At 38.5% G+C, this 16,264-nt stretch overlaps 1 protein-coding gene across 1 annotated transcript in view; it reads left to right on the forward strand.

Moving 5' to 3' along the window:
* Positions 1 to 552: 552 nt before the first annotated feature.
* FOXN2 (forkhead box N2) overlaps positions 553 to 16,264 on the forward strand; it is a 25,963-nt gene continuing 10,251 nt past the window's right edge. Inside the window, exons 1-3 of the mRNA XM_006880906.1 lie at positions 553 to 1,089; positions 11,787 to 11,905; positions 15,741 to 15,805. Coding sequence (XP_006880968.1) covers positions 553 to 1,089; positions 11,787 to 11,905; positions 15,741 to 15,805 — 721 coding nt within the window. The remainder of the gene's footprint in view (positions 1,090 to 11,786; positions 11,906 to 15,740; positions 15,806 to 16,264) is intronic.

Consider the following 16,264-nt stretch of genomic DNA (forward strand, 5'->3'; position numbering starts at 1 on the left):
ATTTAGGGCTATAATAAGGCAGGTTATTTATAATAAATTTAAAGAATACAAAATAAGTTCTATTGTATTATGGTTGTTGTTACATACCATTGAGTTAGAAACAACTCATAACTGATCCTGTCATGGGTCTTCAGGGACTATAAATTGCACAGGAGAAGATTGCCCATCTTTCTCTCTTGTAGCTACTGGTGAATTCAAACCATAAGCCTTTAGTCTTGCAAAACATTTCTTACCACTAAGCCATCAGAACTCCCTAACAGTGTTTTTATTATAAAAATATTGTATGTTAAGTATTATGTAGGACAATTGATTACATAATCGCTCTGATTTGGGGATATTTCAGTATATATTTTCTTTTCCCTATAGGTCAAGAATCTTTCTTTATTTATTTTTTAAGTTGAATCACTTATTGGCCCAGATCTGGCTCTCAGACATGGGGGTGGGCGTCTGAGGAACTATTGGAGGGGATACAAGTCCTTAGCTATTGGTCAAGAGCTTTAAGGAGTAAATTGACTGATAGTTGTTTCCTTTGTTGCAGCATCCTAGGAGTAAATGGGTCCAATAATTGGAATGACTCCAGACAAGAGAGCTGAAACCCCGGGAGCTGAAAAGGTCGCAGGATTAAGCCAGATTTACAAAATGGGAAGCCTGCCCGAAGCTGTTGATGCTGCCAGGCCAAAGGCCACTCTGGTGGACAGTGAGTCAGCAGATGATGAACTCACAAACTTGAACTGGCTCCACGAAAGTACTAATCTGCTCACCAACTTCAGCCTCGGCAGTGAGGGTCTGCCCATTGTCAGTCCACTGTATGACATAGAGGGAGACGATGGGCCATCTTTCGGGCCGGCTTGCTACCAGGACCCAGAAAAGAAATCAGCAACTTCAAAGCCCCCTTACTCCTTTAGTCTTCTCATTTATATGGCGATTGAACACTCTCCAAGTAAATGCTTGCCTGTCAAGGAAATTTATAGCTGGATTTTGGACCGGTTCCCGTATTTTGCTACTGCGCCAACCGGCTGGAAGAATTCTGTTCGCCATAATCTGTCCCTGAATAAATGTTTTCAGAAAGTGGAAAGAAGCCATGGCAAGGTCAGTGGTTTTGAGTGTTGCTGTGTTTTGGTGAGGTGGGGTGCATATAGCTCTGGAGATCTGAAAATATGGGGAAATTAAAGATGTTAACTCAAGTTTGATTACTGCATTTTGAGCTTAATTCTATTCTAATTTGGTTTCATTTCATGTTTCCAAGTTTCTTAAGTGTTGCCATAAATCAAACAGAATTATGTTGTCTGCTGTAGGTTCATAAATTAGTCTTTTCAATGTTCCAAATTTCTATTCTTCATTTCTGTAATCTTTTTTAAAAATTTATTATTAATTTCAATGAAAATTTACAGAGACTTTGAATTTTCATTCATTCATTGTTGCACTTTTCGCCCCTCCCAGTCCTCCCCACTAGTACACTACCCTCTTGGAAAATTAAAAGAAAAATTCTTTCATTGTTTTACAGTCCCTCCCCCAGGTCTACTCCACTATACAGCCTTCGCTCTGGACTCCTGTCATGACAAAAATACCTAGTAATTTTTACCTCTTAAACAGTTTTGTCCCTCATCTGTTTCAGTGCAGTATACAGTATTGCACCCATCCTTCTCAGTCTCCTCCCAACCCCAAGGTCAGTCCTGTTTTACAACAGGGACACCATGACGTATTTGTCCTTTTGTGACTGGGATACTTCACTCAGCATAATGTCCTCCAGGGTCACCCATTTTGAGTAATGTTTCTGTAATATTCTTAAGGCTTTTCAATATATTATTATTTACTCATTCTGATATATAATTGGAGTATCCCCTATTTAATATAATTGATAGTATTGGGCTTACATCTGTCATTTTGTTACCCCTACTCCTCACTTATTGAATATCCTGCTATTCAAGAGTTTGCTTTATGACAGCTTTGCAAAAATTCTCAGTAGTTGTGCTTTCTTTAGTCCAGGCCCCACATGGGGCCATGGCTGCACTGGGGAACCCTTCATGGGCCACCCTGGATGTGTATCAGCGGCCCTTTTGAGGACCAGGCCATATGAGGAACAATAGTTATCTGGCCACAGGACTCCATCTCCCATTTGTTTGTCTGAGACATAACAGTTCAGCCACAGAGGGCACAGGGTGGCAGCAAGATGACTTGCGGTCACAGGTGGCAAAGGGAGGCTTTGTGAGGATGCAGAGGTGCCAGGGAACTCAGTGGATGGAGGAGGAGAGAGAATAGGGACAGTGTAGGGCTGCAGGAGACAGAAGAGGAGGAGCAGCCTTTCCTAGGGTGGCTACCAGGCAGTAATCAGCCCACACCTCTTCCAGCCTTTCTGGCTCCTTTGTGGTGAGGAAAGGGTCCTGCTGCAGCACACATGTCCAGGACACTCCAGGGACACTTGACAGGCAGGTAGCGGGCCTGGCACCAGTTTGGTGCTGCATTAGGCCAACCCCCTAGAACAACCTTGTCTCTGAAGCCTAACAATGTGAATACATTAGGAGTGGATGTGTTGTGTTCTGTTTGCTCTCTTGTTCTCCCTCCCACCCTTGTTTTTAATTGTGTGTGTTCTCTACAACAACAAAATAATTAAAATTTAGAAGAAAAAATAGTTTTATCTGTTATTAGGCAAATGTAGTTTAAAACAATACTTAATTTCCAAAACTCTTATTATTTGTGTTGTGTCATCTAAGTCCAGTACTAAAGAGGCAAGGTTTTTTAATTAGTATCTATTACAAATAGACATCTTTTTGTTAGACTCCAAAATACAGATTTCTGAGTACAGTTTTGTTCCTTGTTACTGATAGTTCATGAACAGACCCAGGGAGAGGAAGTGCTGCCATAGAAACATACACCAGCCTGTTATTTGAGACCATCTTCAAGGTAGATAAGTAATCTAAAATGGCAAATTTTCACTACCCCTTCTTCCAGTTTGCTATTTCAAGGAAATAACATTTCTGCTGTGATCAAAACAATTTGCAATCTTCTCTCAGTACAGTTTGAAAAGTAGACATGAACTAGATAAGTTCTAGGAATATAATCTCGAGAATACCAAGATAGGACATGGCTAGGTTTACTGATAATGTTTTCTGGGTAGATATGTGAAAAATAATCCCTGCGTATCTTTTTTATATGTAAGTGAGTGGTCTTTGGGACAGAGGATATTGTGGGTACAGACATTTTAAAGGTCTATTTCTCTATAAAAACACATTTGTCAGTAAGACTTAGTGACTGTGTTTCTGTAGTTTTATCACTTGATCAGATATATTTGTAAAACTTCTCTTTTTTAAAAAATTGGACTATTGAATATGTGATTTTAGCATAGTTCATACTAGAATCTTGCTGGTAAAGGCTAGAAAAAAGTTTCTTTGACAGTATGATATGAAGATCTGTGGTTTTCCTTTCCCTCTGTGTTTAGGTTGTTAGGAAGCTACGCACTGCCTTGCACTTACTTGCTCCATCTTTACCAATCATGACGTGCTTTCTTCCCTTTCTCAATTTAGTTTGCTTCTTGTTCTTTACCAGTGTTTTTAGGATGTGGGGATTAATCAATAGATTCTCTTTTTTTCACAATTTTTTATAGAAGCTGTGTGTTTACTACCCAGTTTTTGTCATTTATTCAACATTAATAACTTTTATTTCTTATTGTCAAAAAGGGGAAATGGGGAAAAACCCAAAATAACCACCCCTCATTATTGTCAAGTTGGAACCAACTAACTCATAGCTGACCTTTCAGTGCATTTTTCAGAGACTGTAAATTGTATGGGAGTGCCCTTTGGAGCAGCTGGTGAATTTGAACCACCAGGGAAACACCACCTTTGAGCCACCGCACAACTCCCTACCCACTAGGCTACTTGCTGTTGTTATGTACTATTGAGTTGGAACTGACTCATGAAGTTTTCAGAGACTAATTTACACAGGAGTTGGTTGCCCTTTTTCCCCCTTTTGAAGCAGTAGATTTGAACCACCTTCCTTTAGGTTGACAGCGCAACTCCTTACCACTAGGCCATCAGAGCTCTCCCATTGCTCTACCAGAGCGCCCTTTCAGAAAATCCTCTGTCTCTGGGAAGTAAAGGAATAGAAATAGAATGTTACTTAACCAACATTCAGTAAATCCCTACTATTATCACCTCAAGGGAACTCTGCTGGCCTAGTGGCAAAAAGTTACGCTGCATTCCCCAAGGCCCTAGGTTCAAGTCCACCTGCTGCTCCATGGGAGAAAGATGGGCAGCCTCCTCCTTCCATTTGATTAACTGCCTCTGAAAACTTGCTGGATGGTCAGCTATAGGTCGGTTCAGACTTGATGGTACACAACAGTATCACTTTATATATTCTAATTCTGTCACTAACATGTGATTTCTTTGACTTTCATCACATATTGAAATGGAGTGGGTTGGTTGAGGTTTTTTTGGGGGGAGGTAAAATGGGTAAATGATCTGGCTCTCAAAGTTAAGTGAGTTGTTTGGTCTCACATAATCATAGATGAGCAATGCTTAAAAAATCAGTTTTAAACCTGTGAAAATGCCATTCTGCTCTAAGAATTATGACTTGATAGGAGTTTTAGCTTGAGATAAAAGGCTTCCAGTAATGGAGTAATATTATCTTAAAAATGATTTTGGAAATGAAAATGTTGTTTGGATATCATTACATTAAATCTTCAGTTAAATACCAGTGTCACAGAATTTTATTTAAGTGAGAAGAAACACATACTCTTAAATTTATCTATCCGTTCATTATGTTCCTGACTTATCAGTTTATTGGTGTCATTCATTTACATTGTATAATTTTAGATATCGTTTTCTCACATGTACACACACATTTAGATGCAATAAAAACATTTTTTAGGTAGTACAGATTTTGTTTGGATACTTGAGAATATACTTGCTTGCCTGTAAGTAGAGCTTTTGGCCATACTTCTAAATTTTGAGTCATACCCATTAAACTTTTACTTCCTCCCATCTCTGTGCTCTAAAGTATGATCTTTAAAGTTTCTATATTAGAGAATTACGTTTCCTCTGACTTAAACGCTATAATCTTCCCATTAGTATTGGAAAGGTCCTTTTAATCTATATGATGTATACAGTTTTTTAATTGTTTTAAATTCCTTAGTTACATAAGTATTTCCTGTAGGTTCCACCGAACACTGCTTCTTTTAAGTGCTACATGGAAGAAAAGTGTTTGTATCAAATGACTTTGTGAAACTACATAAAATAGATTTAATTACAGCAAGACTGTTTAGATTCCTGTGAGTCAGAATCAACTCCTAGATGATGGGTTAATTTGTTAGTCTGTATATTGTGTGACCAAAGACAGTTCCTCTCTTGGTATGGAAAGCTGATGACTAGTGTTCCACTAAATAGTCATTTAAAAATGGCTCAAGTCCTTTTATTTTATTCATGCTGTTGTAGGTGTCATCGAGTTGACATCAACTCAGAGTGACCCTGTGTACAGCAGATCCAGCTTACATTCTTGGTCCAGTGTTCACATGCCTCTGAAGACACTGAAAGTACCTTGGCTCAAGTCAGGCACACTTTTTAGTCTTTAAACTGGCATCATTTCTCTTTAGAATTTTAAAGGAGTTCTTGACAGTGTATTAATATGTCCAAAGCAATATATTTTCTGATTTCTTTACTACTGCTTCCATGACTGTTTATTGCAGATCCAAATAAAATTGAGTCAGTGATGTCTTTTCTCCATTTGCCATGATGTTGTCTATTGGTCCAGTTGTGATGAATTTTGTTTCTTGATGTTGAGATGTAATTGATCCCTACTGAAGGTTGTGGCCTTTGAATTACTTCAGTAAGTGCTTCAGAGCCTCTTCACTTTCCACATGTGAGGTTATGACTCAATGGCACCTCACCAACAACATTCTGTCATGTCAGCATGGGTTGTTTCAAAGAAATAAACATTTACATATATATATATATATACATATATATACACACACACATACATACATACATATACACTCTCTCTTGCCATGCATGGTAATACACACTATTCTGATCTCTTCATGGTACTTGAAAAAGAAAAGATTCGATTTTGCCAGCAGAAATAGGGAGAGAGGCAAAGGTCATGTTTACTTTCTGTGAGACATTTCTTTACATTTGTTTAGAAGTCAAAAAAGTTCTTTGAAGCAGTGGCTGGTACAGTAATTTTCTCTCAGAACCAGCTATAGAGGTGGCCTTACTGCTTGACTAGTTTAGCTGCCTGGTCGTCTTAAATTGATATTAACGGCCACATGCACTACTTTTAGCTGTGAATTTTTGGCAACATTATTTTCCAGAATTGCTATTAAAATTTTCCAAGAATTGTATGCCATATATTGAGTAATAGAACAATGACAGAACAAGATATTATATGACTATGATTCATTCTTCATGGCAGTAGTACCAGTTCTTCTATGTGGAAGTGAAGAGTTTGTGGCAAGTTTGTTGGTCTTCCTCAGCTGCCTAAAATCTCATTTGGGTGAAACTGTGATCTGGGCTATAGGCCAAAATACACTATAGTCTTAACAAGGGTGTAGCCAAAAAATCCAAAACTCACATTCACCACCTTGGGTCGGCTCTGACTTCTAGCAGGTCTGCGTGGTGTCCTCAGGCTGTAACGCTAGGAGACTGACTGCCCGTCTGTCTGCTGAGGACCGCTAGTACAGCAGCACAGCAAGCTTCAGACCACAGCACCAGAACCCCTAAATGGGCACAGCTTCGTCACCTTCAGGCCCCCCGCTTTTAGCCTGGGTCAGGCTTGCGGGTGAGCTGTTTTGGTGAGGATTGTTCCCTGGTAGCAGTTGGCACTTTTAGTTGATCCAGACTCTGAAGTGAGTTTAAAAACTCCACAAATACACCTCAGTCTGCAGACTCAGACTCACTGCCACCGCGTCAGACCCCACGCATAGCTTACCTTCCCGCCCATTTGCGGAGACTGTAAATCCATGAGAGGAGATTTCCCATCTTCCCTCGGAGCTGCTGGTGGATTCAAACTGCCAGGGAGGCGCAGCATAACCTTGGAGTTACCAGCACAGCTCCCACAGCCATGCCGCCAGAGCTCCCCTTGCTGTGTGGAGTTTGTCCCTAAGGAAGATGTCTGAAGAACGCTCCTGCGTCAGACACCTACAGTAAGTCACAAGGGCTTGTGTGGAACCCCTTGATACAGTTCATCTAGACCCTATTTTATATATTTATTAGGCTGCTGAGCCTGAGAAGCAGACACCACAATGTGAGTAGACATTTGAGAGATATACTGGGATACACGTTTGTGAAGGGTAAAGAGAAGAGGGACAGGCGGAGGCAGGAAAAATTCTCAACCACCTGTGAAAGGAAAGACACTCGGGAAACTTAGTGCTGTCTCTTATGTGGTTCTAAGGAAATCTTGGCCCAACCAGTAGGGAGTCTTTATGCAAAGGTTGCCAGTTAGTAACCCTTCTGGACTCAGTCACTGCTTGGGAGTAGCTCAGGAGGAGTGTGGCCTCTACAGTGCCTCCATAGGTGTGTTAACTGGGGCTTTATCGCCTGTGCTTGGGGAGCGCGTTCTTTTGAGGATACATGTAAGTGGTGTCCTGTGGTTGCCTTAGATAGATGGCATCTTTCTTTTCAAGACTTTGTAGACCTGTGTACTTGTTTCAGAATTGTCTGTCGTCCTTCATGCCACAGAGTGGAAATGAAATGTCCATAAGATGTATAGTCATAGGCACATAGACAGTGGGATGAACAGTAACACTGGCGGAAGCACTAACAATATGCTCTAATTTAATTCTGATTTCACATTACCAGTTTGGCTTCAACTAATGATTCCTAAATGGGAAAGAACTTTTATTTACCCTGATGGATGTTCCTCAACCAGTCATCCCACATTGCAGCCTTTTCCCTTGCAAGCTAGATCATGTTGGTGAAATTGTCTTCTTTCCTGGTAAATTGTTTCCTCATCTTAGAGAATTCATGGACTAGGCAAGCTCTTCTTTCAGACACTTCTGAAGTTTAGTGGAAAATCTCTGTTTCTGATTTCTCTTGTTTGCAGCAGTAATGGGTTGTTCTACAAGAGGAAGATGTGGCTGTATTCTTCTTAGGGCTATAAACTTGGGAACCCTCTGAGGCAATTCTGCTTTGTTCTGTGAGGTTGTTATGATTCAGAAGAAGTTCTCTGACAGTGCATGTGAGTTTGGGATGTTGTTTTCCTTTTGAATCTAGACGTTTATGCTCATTGCTATCATCCCTCAAAAGTAATTGTAAATTAATTGTGTGAGGGAAGGAATGATGCTTCATCTTTTTTTAAATCTTTTATGAGAGTGCTTCCTTGATTATTTGCAGTTTTAGCCTTTAAGATTTTTGCTATGCTTTCAATTAAGTGCTGGTTTAAAAACCTTTGTTTTCTAGAGAGAGAGAGAGAGTTGTCTTAAGTAACTATAAAAATTATGCTTTGATGCAATACCTAATATATTATCATTTTGAGAGGAGATATTGTTATAGAGTTATTTTTTCCATTCTGGCTTTCCATAATGAAAATGACTAGCTTTAAAAATAAAGCTAGAGTAAGTTTTTGGTGAAAATAGACACAACCTGTTGGATTACTGCAACAGTTTTACTCATTGTTTATGGTGCATATTTGTCACAACATACAGTCTTTAAATGCATGAACAGTCTCATTCTTTCTACCCTGTTTGGTCCTTTATTTGGTGAACCAATCTGTTATTTATTTAGCTTTAAGCAATGGCTTCAGGAACAATGTCAGCTCCAAGGTCTAAAGAGTATTTCTGGGAGGCCCCCTGTCTCAATGGACCCATTAAATCTGGATTTTTAAAAAAAGGTTTTCAAGTTCTTTTCAACATTTTCCGCCCATTCTATCTGGCCTGCCTGTTGTGGCTTTTATGTGGCTGTAGTTTATTATAGAGTATTTGTCCTGTAAACACGTTTCTTTTCTGAGCATTAGATTTTTATTATTTCTTTCTCTTTTGCTCTAGATGATTAGAGACCAACAGTCATGCTTAGGCGGCTGCTCACAGCTATTAGGAGCAACATAAAACAGAACTCACCGGACTAAGATGTAGGGCATGAGCTTTTCGAATGATATTGTGCCGTTTGACCAAGCTTTCTAAAGGCTACCCAGCAGAACATGAAAATTATTTGAGCGATATGTCACACAAACAAAATATTGCTGCACATCATCCACAAATGGTTAGAACAGAGTAGTGGAACTGCCAGGAGTTCAAGCTATATTTAGAAAAGGCCATGGCACCCGAGAGATAACATTATTGATGCCAGTTGGATCCTGGCTGAAAGCAGAGAATATAGAAGAATGTCTGTTTTTGTTTCATTGACTATGCAAATGCATTTGACTGTATGGATCATAATAAATTATACCTAACATTGAGAGGAATGAGAATTCTAAACACTTTATTAATGCTTTAGACAAAACCTATACCTAGACGGGGAAACTCGTGTCCAAAAAGAGCAAGGGAGCACTGTAGGGTTTAGAATCAGGAAAGATAGAGATCAGGGATATATTCTTTCTCTATACCTATTCAATCTGTATGTTGAGCAAATAATTTGAAAAGTTGAACTTTATGAAGAAGAATACAGTGTCAAGATTGAAGGAATACTTACCAACAGCCTACATTATATAGATGGCACATCCTTCCTTGCTGAAAGCGAGGAGAACTTGAGACACTCAGGTATGTACTTAGGGATTACAGCCTTCAATATAGATTATATCTCAACATCCAGAAAAGAAAAATCCTCACCAATGGGAAATTTCATGATAGATGCAGACAAGATTGAAATTGTCAGCAGTTTCATCTTGCTTGGATCAGCAATCATCCCTTGGTATCAGCAAGCAAGAGATCTAGAGATATAGATACCATTGGGAAAATCGGCTGTCAGTGACCTCTCCAGAGTCCTGAAGAGTCAGTCTAAAAGCTAAGGCATATCTGTGCTCTCTTTGGCAGCACATAACAAAAATTGGAACAATACAGAGAAGATTAGCATGGCCCCGTGCAAGGATGACATGCAAATTCGTGAAGCTTTTCACATTTTTTTAATAAAGGCCTTGAAGCCCTAAATACATACCTACCTACCTACCTATATACTAAGGCATACCTCATTCAAGCCATAGTCTTTCTAGTCACCTACTATGCATCTGAGAGCTAGACAGTAAATAAAGATGACAGAGGAATTGATGCCTTTGAGTTTTGGTGTTGGAGAACTGTCACTATCCCATGGATTGCCAAAAGAACAAACTGATATGTCTTAGAAAAGGTGTAGTCAGAGTGTTCCTCAGGAGGCAAGGATGATGAAGCTTTGTCTTACATGCTTTGGACATATTGTTAGGAAAGGCTATTCCTTGGAAAGGAACATGGTGCTTGTTAGCAAAAGAGAGAAAGACTCAACAAAATATATTGATATAGTGACTGCAGCAGTGGGTTCAAGCATGTCATAGACAATGAGGATGGCACAGAATAGGAAAGGGTTCAGATCTTTTGTTCACTATGAATTGTACTTGACTGCACTTAATAACAATAACATGGTCCTGAGCCTTCAAACTAGAAAAGCCACCCAGTAACGTAATGGGTTATTCTAAGAAGTATTCATAAGGCTGTCCCCTATGTGCTTTATTATATATATATATGAATGTATGTGTGTACACTGATACATACGTTGATACATATATGTTTGCATATATACATATCATCTTCTGGTATCCAGCTCTCAAATACATAGCGAGTGATCAGAAAAAAAAACATGGCCTGAATCCAACACATCTGAGTCTTTAAACTGACATCATTGCTTCTAAATAATTTGGGGAAGTCTCTGACTTCAGACTCTCCTGGTAAAATATATCCCCTGATTTCCTGACTGCTGTTACCCAGGGTATTAATTGTGGATCCAAGTTGATTAATGAATAGGATGACAGAAGAATTGATGCCTTTGAACTGTATTGTGGAGAGAGTATTAGGTGTCCCATGGACTTCCAAAAGAACAAACAAATATGTCTTGGACAAAGTGCAGCATCCTTCCTTGGAGGCAAAGATGATAAAGCTTCATCTGTTTCAGGCATGTTTCTATGAGAGGCTGTTCCTTGGAGAGGGACATCATTCTTGGAAAGGTGGCGGATCAGCAAAAAGAGAGGAAAACTCAAGCAGATGGATTGACACAGTTACTGCCACAGTGGGTTCTAGTGTGTCAGAAAGTGTGAGGGTGGCACAGGATAGGACAGGATTCACATCTGTTGTTTGTAGGGTTGCTATGGGTTGTACTCAACTCTACACCTAACAACAACATACGTGCATACAATGTGCTGTTATTGTGTGCCATTGAGTCAGAACCAAGTAATAGCTGCCACACAATGGGTTTTCAGAGGCAGTAAATCACACAGGAGGAGATTGCCCATCTTTCTCCTACAGAGCAGTTGGTAAGTTCAAACCACGTGTCTTAGGGTTGGTAGGACAAATACTTATCTACTAGGCCACCAGAGCTTACTATATACCCATATGTCAATCTTTTACTTTTCTTGAAAAATTTCATATAACAGTTACCAGAAGACCTTTTTTTCCTCTGTGTAGCCAAGGTGGATATAAGAACTTGGGCAGTATGGCTCCTGGGCTTTTAATACTCCAGTGTATGCATACCAGGCTCATGTCAATTTTTTATGTTATATAAATGCAAAAAATCTTAGTGGATTTCTCCCCCCCCCACCATGTTTTATTAACAGCATTTAAACATTGATTATGCATTTCTAAAATTTCCAGGTCTTAATTCTTATATTTTTTACTGTAGGTTAATGGAAAATGTTCTTTGTGGTGTGTTGACCCAGAATATAAACCCAATCTTATGCAGGCACTGAAGAAGCAGCCTTCTTCATCGGCATTTTACACCCCTCCTGCCTCTCCACAAAGGTAAGAGATCATGATTTGTAAGAATTATCGTATGAAATGGAGAATCTTAAAGTTAGAGGGATTGTGTTTTTGTTTTGTATTTTACAGACAAGTGTTTATCAATAAGTCATTAGCCTTAGGTGTTTTTATTGGTCTACCTAGTGTTTCTAGAAAACAGGAAATCAAGTGGGTGAGAAAGTACATTCTAAAAGAATCTAATCATTATCAAACATATGATATAATCCAAATGTAAGGGAAGTTAGAATAAAATATTAAAGTTATTTTAATTATCTGCAGTATTAATGTGGACCTAAAGATATGGAGAGTTAAAAGAAAGTGTAAACATTTTTAATATGATGATTAATAACATGTCTGTAACATTTCTGTGGGTGTGGGTGCATGCACACACCAGGTGTATCTGTCTCATCACCATGGAGTTACTTCCAATTCAGGACAACCTTCCATTAGGTTTCTGAGATTGTAAATCGTTGACAGGAAACTGCCCATTTTGTGGAGCAGTTGTGCTTGCACTGCTGACTTTTTGGTTAGCACTCCCGTACATTGTATACTACACTTCTACATCTCTGTTTGTGTTTCTTTTCCTATTTTAAGTTGTAAAAAGAGCAAGGGCCATGTAAGGACAGCCATATCTGACCCTTATCAGCTTCACAAATGGAAACTGTCCCTGTCCACAGCATCACAAAACCAGTTCCCATGATATCACACATGCTCCCATGCCTCTTTCTACTCATCTCAACACCAGTCTTAGTATTTTCTGGGTCCAAAATTTGATGTGAATGCTCACAGAAACATGTTAGGGAAGTCAAAAGGTTATAATCCAAGTTAATAACAGAATACAGTCAAGACAGCTCTCAAAGTATGCATGCAGGCACCTCAGCCTTGAGTCTTGCAGCTTTCTCGCCAGGGTTTCCAAGTTCTTAGTCCTGCCAGTATTAGCTGTACCACACACCACACCACACCACACCCCCTACACACACGGTCCCATCTCACATCATGTCTCCAGTTTGGCCACAGGTGTAGCTGGAGCCAGAAAGATGTACTACATTGCCTTTTTTCTCTTCAGTGGCAGCAGAAGATCTGTCTGTGCAGCTAAAGCTGTTAATTTTATTGGTGAGACTGACCAATCCCCTTGCAGATTGTTGAGAGTGGGCAGTCCCCCCGTGGATAGGCCAACATGCCCTATTCACATTTTCCTGCCCATGCACATGGTCAAATCAGATTCACATTGCTATGGAAGCCATACTGAAAGATAAAAAAAAAACCCACAAAAGTTTTCCCCCCCTTTCATAGCACTTTTTATATTTTAAAAATTCTGTCTGTGCCTCATTCTAAAATGTTTTATAAGTGAATTAACACTTAAATTTTTTTTTTGCTTTAAATGTAATTATAATTCATTTGCCTGTACTTTTTCTTGCCTTTTCAAATTTTGTGACTCCTACTGATTTTACAGTTTTCTCATTCTTAGTCAAATCTGAAAATCATATGAACTTCTTAAATCTGATTTGTTTCCTTTTTTCTAAAAAAGTTTCCAGAATCTTTTACATTCTGGTATTTATATTCCTTTGAGTTAAAAGCACTAGATGTTATTAAGAAACTTTTCTGAGTAGTCTGTAATGGTTGCTTTTTGAAGAATTTTTTTTTTTTTTTCATAATTATGGAGTTTATTTGGGAAGTGAGAGTTACAGATCGGTTTGGAAATACTTAGGACACAGTACTTTAATCAGCATAGCCTCTTTCTCAGGCTTGCCTTTCAGTAGGCCTCCCTCTGATCCTTGGTCTCATGGCTTTGGGTTTTGCCACCTGCTTGGGCAAGTGTTACAGAGCTCTTTTCCTTCTGCCAATGATGTGCCGCCCTCACTCCACCAGTAAGCTTAGGCCCAAAGGCTCTGTGGGTCAGCTAACCTAGTTGAGCTGTCTCACACCAGTCTCTGATTCTCTGCCACCGAGTTGTCACTGCTGCCACCACAGTGTCTGATTGTTGGTGTTAGGTGCCGTTGAGTCAAGTAAGACTCATAGTGACTCTATGAACAACAGGTCTGAACCTTGCTATCATCCTCATCTCTGATAAACTTGAGCTAATTGTTACAATTTCTGTGTCAATCCATCTCCTTGAGGGTCTTGCTGCCTTTCACTGACCCTTCACCTTTCCAAGCATGATTGAAGAATTTTCTAAAACTCAGTAAAGTCTAAATTTTTGTTATCTTGTGAAGGTGTCCTTATAGCAGGCATATAGTAAAAACTAGTAAATTTAAATGTCAATAAGATAGATAGATAGAAAGACAGACGTGAAGAAGTTAGTGTAATGTATTTGAACATTAGAAAGTTCATTATAACTTAATTGCTGAGTAGTTTATATTCTTATAAAATTAAACCCAGAAGTTGTGAAAGTTTAAGTCTTTTTTTGGTAGTTGATCCCATCTTTATTAGTTAGTGGGGTGCTTGTGAGGTATTCTCATAAAAAATGATGAATTAGAAATTAAAAGTTTTGTTAATAGTTACAGTATTTTTTTAACTATGCTGTTTTATTAATAAAGGTTAAATGAAAGATTTGTTACTAATTTTTGTAAACTATCACAAATATGCGTTTGATATTTTGCATTTTCATTGTGTTCTTTACCATGTGTAGATGGTAAGTAAATTTGTGTCATGAAAAGGAAAAAAGACAAAGGAATAATATTGAAATAAAAGATCTTTGAGTTTAAAACATCTCAGTGTGAAATGAAACATTTTTTCCTCTTTGTTCTTTGGCAAAATAACAGTGTCCTCTGTACCTCTGTGTAGCCTTTTCATGTTCTAATTTTTTTAAGGATGATTGAGCTAATGGTGTGTGTTAATTTGGTTTTAACCGAATAGGAAATAGATTTAATTAAAGAAACGGGGTTTTTAAAATATATAATCACAGATTCCAGAGAAAATAAATTTCCTAGAGAGGGTTTTTGTTGGGTTTTGTGGGTTTTTTTAGTGATTTTTTTGTTAATTTTAATGAGAGTTTGCAGAGACTTAGGGTTTCCATCCATTCATCGTTGCACTTTTCTCCCTGCCCCTGCCCTCCCCCCTAATTCACTCTTCTCTTTGAAAAGTAAAAGAAAAACTCTTTCATTGTTATATAATCCCTACCCCCAAGTCCACTCCACTTTGCAGCCTTCATTCTGGATTCCTGTCAGGTGGGGTTTTTTTAAGTTTACTAAAATGCAGGTTTCCTTTCATAGACACAGCAAATATAATTTTCTGTTTGACATTGTTACCGTTCTTTAGACATTTGTTTAGATAAACTCTCATTTCTATTGTAATACTTATACTAATAGATCATCCTTAAGCACTGAATACAAAACTACATGTCTATTATGTATTATAATTGAATTTAATTTTCACAACTCTGTGTGAAAGTTTCCATTATTCTTACTTTACACCTGAGGGGAACTTTGTGGTATAGTGTTGGGCTAATGCTAAACTTGGCATTTCAAATCCATGAGAGAAAGATGACCAGTTTCTAGATAGCTGGATAGCCTCAAGAAACCAAGGGAGGGTCCCTGCAGTCAGACTTGACTCAGTGACAATGGGTTTAGTTGTTTGGTTTTTTTAACAAATGAAGAGAGTATGAGATTATTTTTTTTTATCTGTGTCACCTGACTAGCTGTGATTCTGTCAGGGATCTTTTGGACTGTAAATCCCATACATGTTTTCCTGTTTGTAGGTCCTTCCTAAACTGAGCAAAGAAAGCAAAGCACATAGTGTTTCCTTTCTCCTGTATAAAATAGCTATCTTTGCTACAAATTTTGCAAAAAGCACCATTAAGGTTTTGATAAATACGTTGTCTTTTCTCTGTATTTTTCAGTGGTTCCTTATCACCTCACTACTTGAACTCTGTGCTAAAGCAGAACCAAGTGCGAACTCTCAAAGGTATGTGTAAACATCAGTATTTTAATCCTGAAAACTCAAGACAGAGGTTGATACTTGTCTAGTTTTTGCAATTATAAGAGCATTATACATTCATTATAGAAAATATGACCAATTAAACTGTAAAAAAAAGGTAACCCACAGTATACATTAATAAAATACAATATAAATGAAAGATTCTAGAAAACACAGTGTGCATGCATGAAACACAGTGTATAGGAATGATAAAATATTTTAAAAGTTTTAAAAAAGATAAAGGTCATTCTTTATGTTAAAGTATATAATTTATAGGGAGCTCTGGTGGCCTAGTGGCAAGGAGCTGCAACTACAATCCCAGAGGCGCATGGTTCGAATCCACCAGGTGCTCTGCCGGAGAAGGAGGGACAATCTCCTCCTGTACCAGTCAGATCTGATTTGACGGTACACTCACACAAAAATAATAAAATTTAAATTTTTTTTTTA

Source organism: Elephantulus edwardii, unplaced genomic scaffold, assembly GCF_000299155.1.
Source record: "Elephantulus edwardii isolate Elephantulus edwardi_28Jun2011 unplaced genomic scaffold, EleEdw1.0 scaffold00011, whole genome shotgun sequence".
NCBI lineage: Eukaryota > Metazoa > Chordata > Mammalia > Macroscelidea > Macroscelididae > Elephantulus > Elephantulus edwardii.